The sequence below is a fragment of the Lolium perenne genome, chromosome 2 (genome assembly GCF_019359855.2).
Source record: "Lolium perenne isolate Kyuss_39 chromosome 2, Kyuss_2.0, whole genome shotgun sequence".
Classification (NCBI taxonomy): Eukaryota; Viridiplantae; Streptophyta; class Magnoliopsida; order Poales; family Poaceae; genus Lolium; species Lolium perenne.
Genome location: NC_067245.2, coordinates 98,777,337 through 98,791,167, shown reverse-complemented (window position 1 = coordinate 98,791,167; position 13,831 = coordinate 98,777,337). Strand labels below are relative to the sequence as shown.

Below are 13,831 nucleotides of genomic sequence, written 5' to 3'. Positions count from 1 at the left end.
AAACGCAATCATCCGAAAGAGATTTGGACTTACAGTCAGCAGGAAAGACATTTAATTGTAATTGAAAGGGGTTTTTATTGGTTACTTATGTCTTTGCAGTACAAGAAATTAATGGTGCGTTTTAAAAAGCACACAGAGAACGTACGTACGACTCTGAATGTGCAGAACCTGGGTTGATATGATAGATCAATATGCACAAGGTGCACCTGATCTTATCATTCCAGGTACGCGTAGCCTTGTTTATCAATAATCTGAGTACTAGTATTTTCGCTTAATATGATTGTGTATACTACAGTACATGATGATCCTATGGAATAACTGAAATGCGTGCATTAAATTCAGCATGCATGCATTAACTACGTACGTGCGTGCGCATGCAATCTAACAAAGCCAAAAGAGGTCGAAGTGGGAGAAACTGAGAAAAGCTGGTATTGCTAAAGAAATGATGCAAAAAATGTGCAGTACAATGAACGAATACGCTTGTTATATTCCAGGAACGAACCCCATGATCGAGTACCATGCATATTCAATGAACTGCTGATCGAATATAAAGTGTTGCTGTTGCGGCATTATAACACTTCAATTGTTCAACAATTATGAGCCATAATCTACGAACAGCAAGCATGAAAATTATAAAAAAAGTCCTTGAAGAAAAAGGAGCTTACTACTTGTACACAATAGACTCAAATTAATCTCACCTATGCTCATAAGAGAAATAGACAAGCATAACTAAGAAACCCAAGATGGAGGGAGAACAAATTTTGGCTCAACATAAAAATGTGAAAGTGCTTGCCTGGAGCTAGCACAGGTTTTACTTAACTAGCTATGGATACAGAAGGCTGGAAAGATAGTATATAGCTCATATATATACATGGTTCCCTAGTTAAATGAATAAACTTACTACTCGCTCAGATCCATAATACTTGACGCTGAATCACATGTATCTATACACATTTTAGTGAGGCTATTCACTCATTCCCAGCGACAAGTATGGATCGGAGTGAGTACAAAATTTCTATCTCCATCATTTTGTGCTCATCGGAAATTTGGAGAACAAATAAGATATAGCTCAATATTAATTAATGTTGTGATTTCAAAAGTCTCGAACCCATCGTTGGAAATATTAATGAATAAAAAAACTGGAAAAATATGAGACATGAAAGAACGAATTTAACTATAGACATGCAAGCACCTTTTTTTTGTTAAAAATGAAAATCCAAAATCAAACACCTTTTATATACATGCACAAAAAAATGTACAGCTCAACAAATAGATGTTCTCCATCTCAAGCGTGTCTTCCCTAGTAGCAGTGTAGCACACACATTGCTTACCAATCTCTTTCTTCCAAATTTATCTCCGTTTCCTTTTTCATGGTATTCAAGTACCAGTAGTGTGAACATAGATGGCATCGAAATACAGGTCCAAATTGCTACGAGACATGCGAGAAAGAACAAGCATGTGTAAACAGCCGTAATTTTTACCCTCGCCATGTATATCCGCCAAGGAGGGGCATAAAGGAGGGGCATAAAAGATTCTGATCACAGAAACATGATAGCGCTAACTTGCATGAATGCCACTGCATGCAGGAATCCTATGATCATCGATCCTTCACAAAGAAGACAGCTTCCTAAAATGCACAGAATTCAAAGATCTGATCATGCGCTCGCGCATCCAGAAGAGAGCGCAAACTAAAGCTCTCGGGCTTGCTAGCTAAAGCTGCTGCACATGACCAAAAGTGAGACATCCATCCATGCACTAAAAGTGAAGCAACTATAGCTAGAGTGCATATAGTGTTCTTAATTACACACGCATAGGGACTATATATGAATCATCACCAGAAGAACAGCAATAGTTCAAATTTCTTCATAACTCAAAATGTCATCATTGGTACAATAGAGTTTGAACAAAACAAAAACCCAAGAAAATGAAAGAAGTCCACTCTAGAAAAAGAGAGAGAGAGAGAGAGCAAGGAGGAAGAAACCCTCCAATGCTTGAGAACTCAAAAACAGTTCTCTAACTAAGCTTCAAGGGGGGTAGGAGTACTAGTATTAACTTATACATCTAAGGACTTGGCGATTGCAAGGTAAAGTAACCAATTAAACACACTAATTTCAATGCCAAAGATGAGAGAGAAAGGTAGAGAGAGGCTCATTACTTGCACCACCATTGCTGCTGCATGCTAGCTCTCATATATCCCCACACCGGCCTACACCATATGCCTTATATACAAAACACCCAAAGAAGGAGAAGTAGCAAATCAAGTAGTATGGCTAGGAGTGCTCCGCACTTACACTTGCTTGCTTGCTTCCCCAGCCTCTTCTCCTAGATCCATGCATGCCCATCGTCCTCTTGTTCATCGATCGAAGGCGAGGCCCGAGGAACATGTACACTAGATCGATCCATCTCTCGGTGAAAGAAACCCTATGAATATTTGTGGATCTAACTTTCTGGCTTCATCTCTCTCTAGCTACCAAGAGTGTTCTCTCTCATCTCAGCTTTCCCCCCACAAATTACATGTTATTTTAGTCAAGGAAAAATTAACCGGAAAAAAATGAAGGAGAAAAGGTTAACGACCAAGGAGCTAGCTAGCCATCCATCCAGACTGGGCGGCCGGCTAGAAGAAGGTGGCAATGGAGGATCCACAGTTTGCCATGTCCGGCCATGGTGCGGGCGATCCGCCGATGCCCCCGTTGCCCCAGTACATGAGGGAAGAGGACGTCGGTGCCGTAGCAGCGTTGCTGACCGCCGGATTCATGGACGCGGCAGCAGCGGCGGCCATGAGCGCGTCCGACGCCATGATGTTGGCCTCAACGTTAGACGACGGTGTCGTTTGTTGATCCCAGGTTTGCTCCCCGTCGGCGGCCTTCTTCTCCTGGTGGTTGTGCTGCTCACCGGCGGTGGCCTCGGCTTTCACGTGCAGCTCCTCCAGCCCCGGCACGATGGAGCCAGACAGCAGCGGCGCGTAGAAGCCGTCGAAGAGACCGGCAGCGCCGTCCTGGAAGTGCTGCTGCCACGGCTTCATCTGGATCTGCGACCCGTTGGCGCCGTAGCCGAGCCCCAGCAGCTGATCCACCTGCGACTGGTGCTGCTGCTGCTGCATCTCGTAGGCGGTGGCGTCCGAGACCGCCGACTGCATGGCGTGGAAGAGGCCGAGGTGGTCGCCGCCGCTCCCGAGCAGCAGCGAGGCCAAGGAGCTGCCACCGTGGCCATGGAGGCCCAGCGCCGAGGACAGGGATCCCGGCGGCTGGAGCGACATCGACATGGACGAGGTCGACGAGGCGAGGCCGCCGCCAGCCGCGTTAGAGGACGCACCGCCGGCGGCGACGGCGCAGGAGCCGCCCGGCCTGCCACCTCCGTTGCCGCTCCTGGAGCGCTTGTTCTTACGGCAGCCTCCCCCGACGGGGACGTTGCGGAGCGTGCCGCCGCGCGTCCAGTAGCGCTTGCACGCCTTGCAGAAGTGCCGCGGCTGCGTGAGCGAGTAGTTGTTGTAGTAGCAAAACTTGGTGTTGGCCGAGTCGCACCTCGGGCACCGCAGGGCCTCGGCGCGCGGGTCAGCCACGCCGCCGCCGCCTGCTCCGCCCGCAGATGTGGAGCTACTCCTCCCAGCTCCAGCTCCCGCTCCCGCTCCCGGCGCGGCAGGTTGCACCGTCGCAGCCGCAGCCCCACCACCCGCGCCAGCCATGAATTAATCTCCTCCTCCTCCTCTACCCTCACCCCGTACGTGTAGAGCTGTGATCAGCGCGTAGCTGCTCAAAGCTAACTCGAGAAGCAGGAGAGATCGATGGAGGTGGAAATGGAACGGGATGGGGATGAAGAGAGGAGAGGCCGGGGTGGGTGGGGAGGTTCGCTGACAAGAGCTAGGCAACAAGGCGGGTGTGCAGGTATTATTGCGAGCTGATGGTGATACTAGTAGGCTTCTCTCGCAGTTCCACACAGCACGACAACGCGACGCACTCAGCTCAGAAATTAGCGAGTAGCCGGAGACTAGAGAGAAGCGGTCGCACGCAGACTACCTCACCTTATATAGCAGCGCAGCGGGTCTCATCACCCTGCACCCGCCGCATCCGTATTAGAAGATGGTTAGGTTACAAATTTATAGATTAGAAGATGGTTGCGTTGTTGATTTTTTTCAACTACATATATGCGCTTACATCATTGTATGATGGTATGTGTATTTTAGTTTGTGCGCAGTGGGGGTGGGTATTGTATGTGTCTTTGTATACGTGCTATGACTATGTGGGTTGTTCATGTCCTTGTTATTGACGTGTGTTAATTAGCTTTGAGCTGACTGCCGCACTATGTACTTAGGTTGGTTTTAGGAAGGGATTTGTGAGGATATATCAGGGGCAAAGCTTTTCAGAACCCCACTTTTTCAAAAGTGCGTTTGTGATGTAAAAACATATTTTTAAAATTGAAACACAAAATGAATGCAAAGGTGATCTCAAACATGTGCCCTGGATATGAGTTTCGTGACGAAAAAACCTTTTATTTTGCCTCGGCAAAAAAAGTGAAATTTTGCAGGGCTATATAGCAGTATATATGTGACGTATTTTGTCTTTTTTAGATTCTGAAATAAAAAAATGGTTTCTCCACGAAAACTTCCTATGCATACGTACCCCGTTATTTTTATTTCATAGTTTTTTAACATTTGGAAAATGCATTTCCCACCTGGGTTCACGTGCACCCAGGTTCAACTGGGACTTTTCCGGGCAAACATCAGTAGTTTCATTGCTTATTTCAATAGATATTTTTAAAGGGTGCGACTATTTCTCAGTCGAGAACTAATTTCGTGCTCAGTCAGATGATGTCATCAAATGTTAGTTAAAACACATATAACAACTCATAACTACCACGAATCACGATGCAAATTAAATGGTGCATGACTTGACTGAGCACGAAGTTAGTTCTCAGGTTTGTTGACCTTTAAAGTTTCACATTCATCAGTTTTTCCCCATTTTGGAGAAACAAAATTGCGAGGCCCTCATATTGACATATATTTGCTACCATTTTCTTACTCGGTATAGGCCACACACCATTTTTTGTTGATTCTATTTTAGGTCATATTGTATGATGTTGTACTATACTCATGATTTTGTGACCATTATAATTTCAACGATTCTGGTCGTAATGTTACGGGTTGTACCTACATCCTCTGGATCTCTGGATCTTAATCTCATATTAGAACACCTATAGGCATATGCACAAGGATGCTACTTACCAGAATTGGTATACACAACCATCAGAGGATAGCCAACGGTGACGACGGCCGTAGGCTTCTGGTGGTGCGGTGCTGGTCGAGGAAGACCATCAGCAGGTAGACAATGTAGGTACGCCGCCGTCATTGCCCTCCTGGTGGCCAGCGGTGGTTGTTGGTCATCTGATCCTTTGCATCGCCCTTGTTGGATCAGTAGTTAGGAGTTTGAGGACTTGCCCATACTTTGTTATCTCTTTTATTAGAAAATAAATATTTCCTCTATATATGTGGCGTCTTGGGACTACTGACCTAAACCGGTTGGTTTTGGGTGCCCCGATCAGGCAAGTACATGGAGAGCCATGTTCCTCGTTTTCCTCTAGTAGTTAAGCCCGAGATCAATCCCAACAGTTTGAAATCATGGTGTGCACAAATTTTTGAATTAACACCTTGATTATAAGCACGGGCGAGGAGACACGGAGGAGTAGTACTTCCTCCGTTCCATAGAGTATTGTAGTAAACTTTATTTGATATAATAAAGGTGAACCTGTGTGCAAATGTAGAAACTGCATAAAATCTTACTACAACCGACAATTTTGAGGATTGTTTAATTGCTCAATCGACTATGTATGTAGAAGAATACATGTATTTGTGTTAGATTTATGTAAATAAGGCTTTTAGTATCAACTTAGTAGGCAATGCCATTTTTCATCAATCGTACCAGTTTCAGAGTGATGTTTGGAGTTCAAAAAGACAACTATATGCTGTGGTTGGAAATATCGAGAATTTATGCAATGATTAGTTCAGAAATAGAATAACTTTAAATTACCGTATAATTTCAATTACACTACCTTTCCTTACTCGAACATTGTTCTTGATACTGTACGCAGTGAGTCAGTGACTGAAGGACTGCTTTGCTGGTACAAGTATTACTGTTTAACCGGCACACATGTGGAGCAGCTAGTCGTGATTAGAAAGCTGTCAATTCAATCTTACATTGCATGCAGATAATTGTCCTAGGAGATCTACAATCGTATATGTAGGACCACAGCACTCCTGATGCTCGAAATAGTAAAGCATCAGCTCGTACAGCGCTAGTACCCCAACACTCGATCGATCTAGCGAACTAGATAAGCAAAAAGAAATGTTAGTGGTCGGTCAGAATCCCGAGGCCGGGCTAGCGATAGCTAGAGAAGTTTTTTCCAGCTCCCGAGAAGAACAATTCCTCACTGTGGCAGTCACTTCCCTTTAATTTTCCTCGATCTCTGTAGCTTTGTTTTCGTATTTTCTTTCTGTACTCGTGGGTGAGGCCCAACCACAGTGGAGTAGAGAGGAGGAGGATGGTCCAAAAAATGCACGGAAGCAGTGGAGACGAGAATTCCCTAGAGGGAAAACGACAAGTCATGCATCGCCATCCGCTGTTCATCGGTCGGCGGATTGGCACGCCGGGCCCGACGTGTCGGCGGCCCCTCCTTCCATCGTGGGTGCCCCTAAGCTGTAGCGGATTCACTGCAGGCATCCGATCATTCATGCGTGCAGCGTCCGCACTGCTGCATTTTTGTTGAAACGCAGCGGTCGTCCGCCCGATTCTAGCATGGGCCTCTTAGTAGCGGCACAGATGCTTCGTCTTTTTTTAAACATAAGACCTTTGGCCTGAGCTTTATTCTCATGGCAAACAGAAGTAGCGATACAATACATACCACAGAACAGGTACCTCCATAAGTCTAGTGCCACCACCATACCGAATACATAAGTCTGAAACCCAAAGATAACAACAAAGGGCAAGCGTGGAGCCGCGCAAAGGTAGCAGGAGAGGCAGCATGAACTCGTCGCTCCATCCAGGATGTCGATGATGTCAGTGTCCTCCGGCCCGGATCCTCGTGAAGCCTGCTAACCTTGTCCAGCGCCACGTCCAGCAGTGGTCGGTCCCTCAGTCTGACTAAAACCCTCCAGCTCTACATATAGATAGACATTTTGAAGATGGCATCAGCCGGGCTATAGATCAGGAAGCTCTCAATAGCTAGCTTGTTGCGGATGTTCCAAAGCGCCCAACTCTGAGCGGCGAAGGTGAACCAAGGTATCCTACGAAATCTACCCGACAAGCCGTTGGCAATGGCTACGAAGTCCGCAGCCCCTGCTGGGTCCCAAGAGCGGGAAAGGAGATACCTAATCCCTGCCCACATAAATTTTGCAATGTGGTAGGTGAAGAAAATATGGTCACATGTTTCCCATTCTCCACAAAGGGCACATCACCCATTCGATGGCCCATTCCGCTTGAGCAATTGGTCCCCGGAGGGCAGTCTACCCCGGATAAGTTGCCAGAGGAAGACCCGGATCTTTGGCGGTACCCTCGTGTGCCAAATCTCCTTAAAGTGGGTAACCGTCCCCCCTCGGGACAGCTTGGAGTACATCGAGCTGGTGGAGTACTCCCCATAAGGCTCCAGAGCCCAACGGACCACATCATCGCCCTCAGAAGCGGGCGAGAGGTCAAAGATCCTGCAGAGGTTGTCCCATTCGACCCTTTCAGCTAGGCAGAAGGTGCGGCGGAACCTTATCCTCCAGCCCTCGTTGGTCCTAACCCCCTGGACAGTAGCAAAGTGGTTGTCGCAGCAAGCAAACATCCGCGGAAAGGTGAAACGGAGGGGCCCAGCACCCGTCCACCAGTCCAACCAGAAGTAGGTCCTTCGCCCACTGTGAATCTGGTGTTTAGCTCCCATTTTAAAGTACCATTTGATCTTTTGTATGGCGTTCCAGAATTGCAATCCTTTGGTGGGAACCGTCGGGGAGAATAAGTCATGGTCCCAAAGGTACTTGGCCCTAAGAAGGTCTGTCTTCCGCGGCATAACTTACAGGTGGCGCGCTATAGTTTTTCAGGGCCGCGTTAATGGTGCGCCTCGGCTTCCGTGAGCGTACGCTGGTGGGCGACGTCGTAGCGGCAGGATATTGAATGCGAGATGGCGTCCGAGCCTCTTAAAGGTTCGCTGTCGGCGCCCTTTTTTTCAACCACACCATCCACCTGACCGACGCCATGGGGAAGAAATGCTGGCCGTTCCGCAAGACCAAGAACGACCACGAGGCTAGCGGCTCGCGGTTCGGCAAGAAGCCGTGGGTCGGGCTGTCCGCATCGAGTTCGCGCGCCGCCTCTCGGAGGAAAACCAGCCGGTGCCATTGCCGGACGCAAATCTGACTGAAGGAGGCTGGTACCTCAACTCCAGGCGCGTGCCCCCCCCCCCCCCCCCCGTGCCACACGAGGGCCGAGAGCGCCGTGACGAGGTGCGCCGCCGCCGAGCGATCTTGCCGACCGATCTCCGAGAAGATTTGGCGTACGCGCTGAACACCTACAACTGGATCTCGTTCGGGACGTGGGAGTTCGACACGCGCTGCCGCGGAAGAACAGGAGAAAGACGACGAGGATGAGGACATGGAGCGCAGACAACGGCCATGAAGACGGCGGGCCGGCGTGGGATCCAGAGATCCAGCCGCTGGACATTAGCGAGGAGGCGGTCATTGCCATGGCACTGGCCAATAGCGAGCTCGACGAGCTCAACAAGCTCGCTATGTGGGACGGGCTCGCCATCCAGCTTTGCGATTCGGCGGTCGTGCAGGGGATGCCGGCGACTCCGCCGGCCACGTCGACGCGTTCTAACGACCACACGCTGGCTGCTACTCCTTCAACCGTCTGGGATCCGTGGCCATCTTCACCACAGCCTCCTGCGCCGCCGACGGCCTGGCCGCAGTTGCCGTAGCATGTCCTTCCTCCTCCACCGCCGTACCAGCTTCCATGGCCGACGACGGAGTTCATCGGCCTTGTCATCAACGACGAGAAGTAGCCAATAGCTAGGTTTTAGCAGGCCTTTATGACCTTCTAAGTCTTGTTCTGTATTTTTATTAATTTAAATTATGGCTTTTATCAAAAGGGAAAAATTATGCGTCGTGTTGCTAGAACCACCCCGACGCAAACGGACACGCGGTCGATTTCGATCATTTGGACCGACACAAACGGACGCGACGCGTCCATTTTGGCATCCGAAATGTGTCGCCCGCTGGAGATGCCCTAAAGGAGATATTACTTCTCCAATCGTGTAAATGTGTAGTTTTTGCCGAGGCCCCAGCGTGTCACAATTTTATTCCACTTCTAACATTATGGCATGTTTGATTCGTAGGATATTTAAAATCACCAATATTATGTTCAGTTAAATCTTACATGATTTAAAATCTACAAGACTGTTTTTACAAGTAGTGTTTGACTCATAAAAAGTTTATAGTATGATGTCATGAGTGTATGAAAATTTTCTTCCAAAACATAATACAATTCAATCATATAAGAAACTACCTACTCCGATCATTCATGCGCACATGCTCTCATAATCACCTAGTCGGTAAACGTGGAGATTTACCTCCTCCTCCTCCTCCTCCACCTCCAGTACCACCACCACCACCACCTTTTAGAATAAGGTTTTGTTACTTCTCAGTTGACTGGGAGTTAAGTTGGAGCTTATTCTACTCAAGTGCGGCTAGATTTACATCATGATTCGTGTTTCCTATAAGTTGCAAGTGGGACTGCAACTGGAAATTTCCAGTTACAAGTGGGTTGCAACGTGCAATTTTTTGTTGTTGTTGCAAGTACGATATTTTTGAAACGTTGCAAAAGCTTTTCCTTTCATAGATATAGGAGAAAATAGTTGGCCCATTTATAAGGAAGACTGGCTAAAAAACCGTTACAACACGACACCACACGCCAGCCTCGAGGCTGCGCTCCACACGGATCGATGACCAACCAGAGCCACCGCTCGAACTACCTCGCCGGCCCCAAGGCCGTGCCCCGCCTGGCCGAAGACGAACTCGCCTCCGCTGAACCACCAAAATACTCCACAAGTCCCTCTATCTGGTGGACACGTCGAAAGCGAGACCCCAAGTACGATTTAAGTTGCAAATAGGCTGCAACTTGGAAACAAAATAGTTCACGGAAAAAAAACATATTCATACAGTAAAAAGATCACGCATTACAAAATTATTAGGATGACAATATGACTACCTATCAAATACTACCTTCATCCCAAGGCTTAAGGCTTACAGTATATTTTTTAGAAAATTCAAAGCAAGTAAAGTTTGACCAAAATTTTAGAATAATGTATCAATAAATATGATATTTTGTAGATAGCACATGAAAATATATTTCATTATCTATCTAATAATATTAATTTTATATTTGACATGTTAATGATTTTTTATAAAACTTAGTTAAACTTAACATAGTTTGCCTTTCTGAAAAAATATAGATCTTAAATCTTGGGATGGAGGTAGTAAGAATTTAGCACGTCCATGAAGGCCAGATCTCGTAGGAAGAGGCTAAATGAACTAAAATATTCAACATGCGATTAAAGTTCTAGGAAAGCGCTAGAAGCTAGGAAGAAACTGACGAACGTGCTAGTAATACCCACGTTTGTGTTCGATAGTGACCAAATCACGTGCTTTTTAACGTATTGCGCCGATGCAATCTCTACATCGAGGCTCGCAAGTACAGTTTTGATGTCTCTTCAATGTTAACTAGTATAGTCAGTGTACATATAGACCGTCTAGACGAATTAAGGCTTGGCGACCCATTTAACTTTGTGGATGCCCTTCTTAGTGCTACAAAAGCGGGATATGCCAGATCCCGCAAATCACGATAATTTTTAAAAAAACTTAATAGTAGGTTTTCCCCATGCATATTGTATTATCATTTTCAAAATGTCCAACAGAAGATAAAAGAACAAAAGGAGCTAGAGGATAGTACCTGAATAAAAAAACTACTAAAAAATGGGAAAAGAGGCTAAACTAGATAAAACGTTGCACCCAATGCTTAATAGTTGATGCCAAAATATCTCTTTCTTGAAGCCTTATGAAGGAGAAGGGCCACTTTTCAAAGTGCTTCCAGCCTTGTAAATATTAGGACCATTGCCTCTGAAGGTAAAGCCATTTTGCTAGTCAAAATTTCCCAAAACACAAGCACGATGATTTTAAGAGAAAAAGGTTGCCCAATAGCTTTCTTGAGTCAATCAATATAATGCATTAATGGACTATTATTCCTAGAAACACCAGGAGGCTTCCAATCATGACAAATATAGTTCTAGCAGAGAGTGGCAAAAGGGCAAGTGATAAAGAGACGGTTTTTTGATTTCATATAAGCAGCATTGCACATCTCACAAGAGTAGGCAGACATGAAAGCGTTCTTCCTTTGCTTTCAGCAACTATCTGGTATTAAGTTTATCTTGCAGGAGTAGCCAAACGAAAACTTTGAGCTTAGATTAACAGTAGGATTTTCAAATCCATTTCAACTCTACTACCTAATTAGCGTAAACTATAGTACAGAAAACCAATCCGCAATCGAAAATCCAATCCGCCCTACATAGTCCGTCGCTTGCAGCCTACAGCCCTACTCTGGCACGGTGCTCATTGCTCCTGTATTTTGTCTTTCTTTCTTGTGGCTATGTGTATTCGTAATTTCGCTAGGGCATTGCACATCTCACGGATGTACATAGACATAAAAATACAATAAAAAAAGAGTCCCGCTACTGATATATTCCTTGAAGCAGCATCACTAACACCACCATGACAGCACTGGAATTCTCTCCAAAAGAGACACCTCCAAGAATAAAATAGTGCACAAGCGCCATCGTCGCCCGCTCAAAGATCTTATATTTTCACCATGGAGAAAGTCTCGGTCACAAAACAATGCCTTCAACAAGGTCATTGTAAGGCACAACCAATTAATTAAGGTCAAACTTTGGATTTTCACCCCGAGAGGTAAGACTTCAACTTCTGATGTGCTGACACTACAACTTACGATGTCGTAGCTCCAAGTCACAAAACACCAAGCTAATTCCTCGTCGCCACAAATACTGGAACCACCATAGCTAGTCCTCATATCCCGACCTCAATGGCATTCCCTGCCGGCTAACTTCACCATGGAACAAGAATCATTCCATGATGGTAACAACCAGCAGTCGCAATTATCCCTCTAAAACCAAACGGCCAGAGAAAAACACGGGTACACACGACCGAATTCCACCCGATCCAGCAATCTCCAGGCATAAATCAACCAGTCGAGTTCACTGGTGGAGCCTTCTGAAACACGGTACTCCACCCAGATCCAAGTTTTGCATCCGGCAGATCATCATCTTGGCATGAGTTGGAACCCTAAGATAACCACCTTTATTCAAAGTCGTGCTAGTAGCCCCTTGATACGTCTCCAACGTATCTATAATTTCTGATGTTCCATGCTTGTTTTATGACAATACCTACATGTTTTGCTCACACTTTATAATGTTTTATGCGTTTTCCGGAACTAACCTATTGAAAAGATGCCACAGTGCCGGTTCCTGTTTTCTGTTGTTTTTGGTTCCAGAAAGGCTGTTCGGGCAATATTCTCGGAATTCGACGAAACAAAGACCCATTATCTTATTTTTCCCGGAAGACCCCAGAACACCGAAGGAGAGTCGGAGGCGGGCCAGCGGGCCACCACACGACAGGACCGCCCGGGCCCCACCCTGGCCGCGCCAGCCTATGAGGAGGGCGCCCCTCCTGCGCCGCCTCTTCGCCTATATAAGCCCTTTCGACCTAAAAACGCGATACCAATTGACGAAACTCCAGAAAGACTCCAGGGGCGCCGCCACCATCGCGAAACTCCAATTCAGGGTACAGAAGTCTCTGTTCCGGCACCCTGCCGGGACGGGGAAGTGCCCCCGGAAGCCATCTCCATCGACACCACCGCCTCCATCATGCTCCGTGAGTAGTTCCCCCATGGACTACGGGTTCTAGCAGTAGCTAGTTGGTACTCTCTCTCCCATGTACTTCAATACAATGATCTCATGAGCTGCCTTACATGATTGAGATCCATCTGATGTAATCGGTGTTGTGTTTGTTGAGATCCGATGGATGATACATTATGATTAGTCTATCTATAAAGTTTGTGAAGTTATTGTTGCTGCAATCTTGTTATGCTTAATGCTTGTCACTAGGGCCCGAGTGGCATGATCTTAGATTTAAGCTCTATAATTATTGCTTAGATTGTATCTACAAGTTGTATGCACATGTCTATGTCCGGAACCAAAGGCCCAAAAGTGACAGAAATTGGGACAACTGGAGGGGAAGGCGTAGGTATGAGGATCACATGTTTTCACCAAGTGTTAATGCTTTGCTCCGGTGCTCTATTAAAAGGAGTACCTTAATAGCCAGTAGATTCCCTTGAGGCCCGGCTGCCACCGGCTGGTAGGACAAAAGATGTTGTACAAGTTTCTCATTGCGAGCACGTATGACTATATATGGAAAACATGTCTACATGATTAATAATCTTGATGTTCTGTCTTAATGCTTTCAATCCTATCAATTGCCCAACTGTAATTTGTTCACCCAACACTAGTCACTTGTTATTGGAGAGTTACCACTAGTGTAGATCGTTGGGAACCCCGGTCCATCTCTCATCATCATATATTCGTTCTATATGTCATTGGAAGTAGTATCAACTATTTTCTGGTGCCATTGCCTCTGTGTTACTATTACTGCTGTTGTGTTACTGTTACTATTGCTCTCATATTACTGCTGCTTTCACATCACCCCTGTTACTAGTGCTTTTTCAGGTGCAGCTGAATTGACAACTCA

At 46.2% G+C, this 13,831-nt stretch overlaps 2 protein-coding genes across 2 annotated transcripts; both read right to left on the bottom strand.

The window, feature by feature from the left end:
• Positions 1 to 1,849: 1,849 nt before the first annotated feature.
• Positions 1,850 to 4,012, bottom strand: LOC127333365 (uncharacterized). Its single transcript, XM_051359755.1, has one exon. It carries the CDS (start codon positions 3,680 to 3,682, stop codon positions 2,615 to 2,617), a length of 1,068 nt encoding a protein of 355 aa, XP_051215715.1. The 5' UTR covers positions 3,683 to 4,012; the 3' UTR covers positions 1,850 to 2,614.
• A 3,428-nt stretch (positions 4,013 to 7,440) lies between these two features.
• LOC127328744 (uncharacterized) lies at positions 7,441 to 7,812 on the bottom strand. The gene has a single exon (XM_051355319.1). The coding sequence runs from the start codon at positions 7,810 to 7,812 to the stop codon at positions 7,441 to 7,443; it is 372 nt and encodes a 123-aa protein (XP_051211279.1).
• Between the last annotated feature and the right edge of the window lie 6,019 nt (positions 7,813 to 13,831).

Coding starts and splice junctions, on each gene's coding strand:
- LOC127333365 (XM_051359755.1), bottom strand. CDS start 3,682: ATGGCTGGCGCGGGTGGTGGGGCTGCGGCTGCGACGGTGCAACCTGCC.
- LOC127328744 (XM_051355319.1), bottom strand. CDS start 7,812: ATGTTTGCTTGCTGCGACAACCACTTTGCTACTGTCCAGGGGGTTAGG.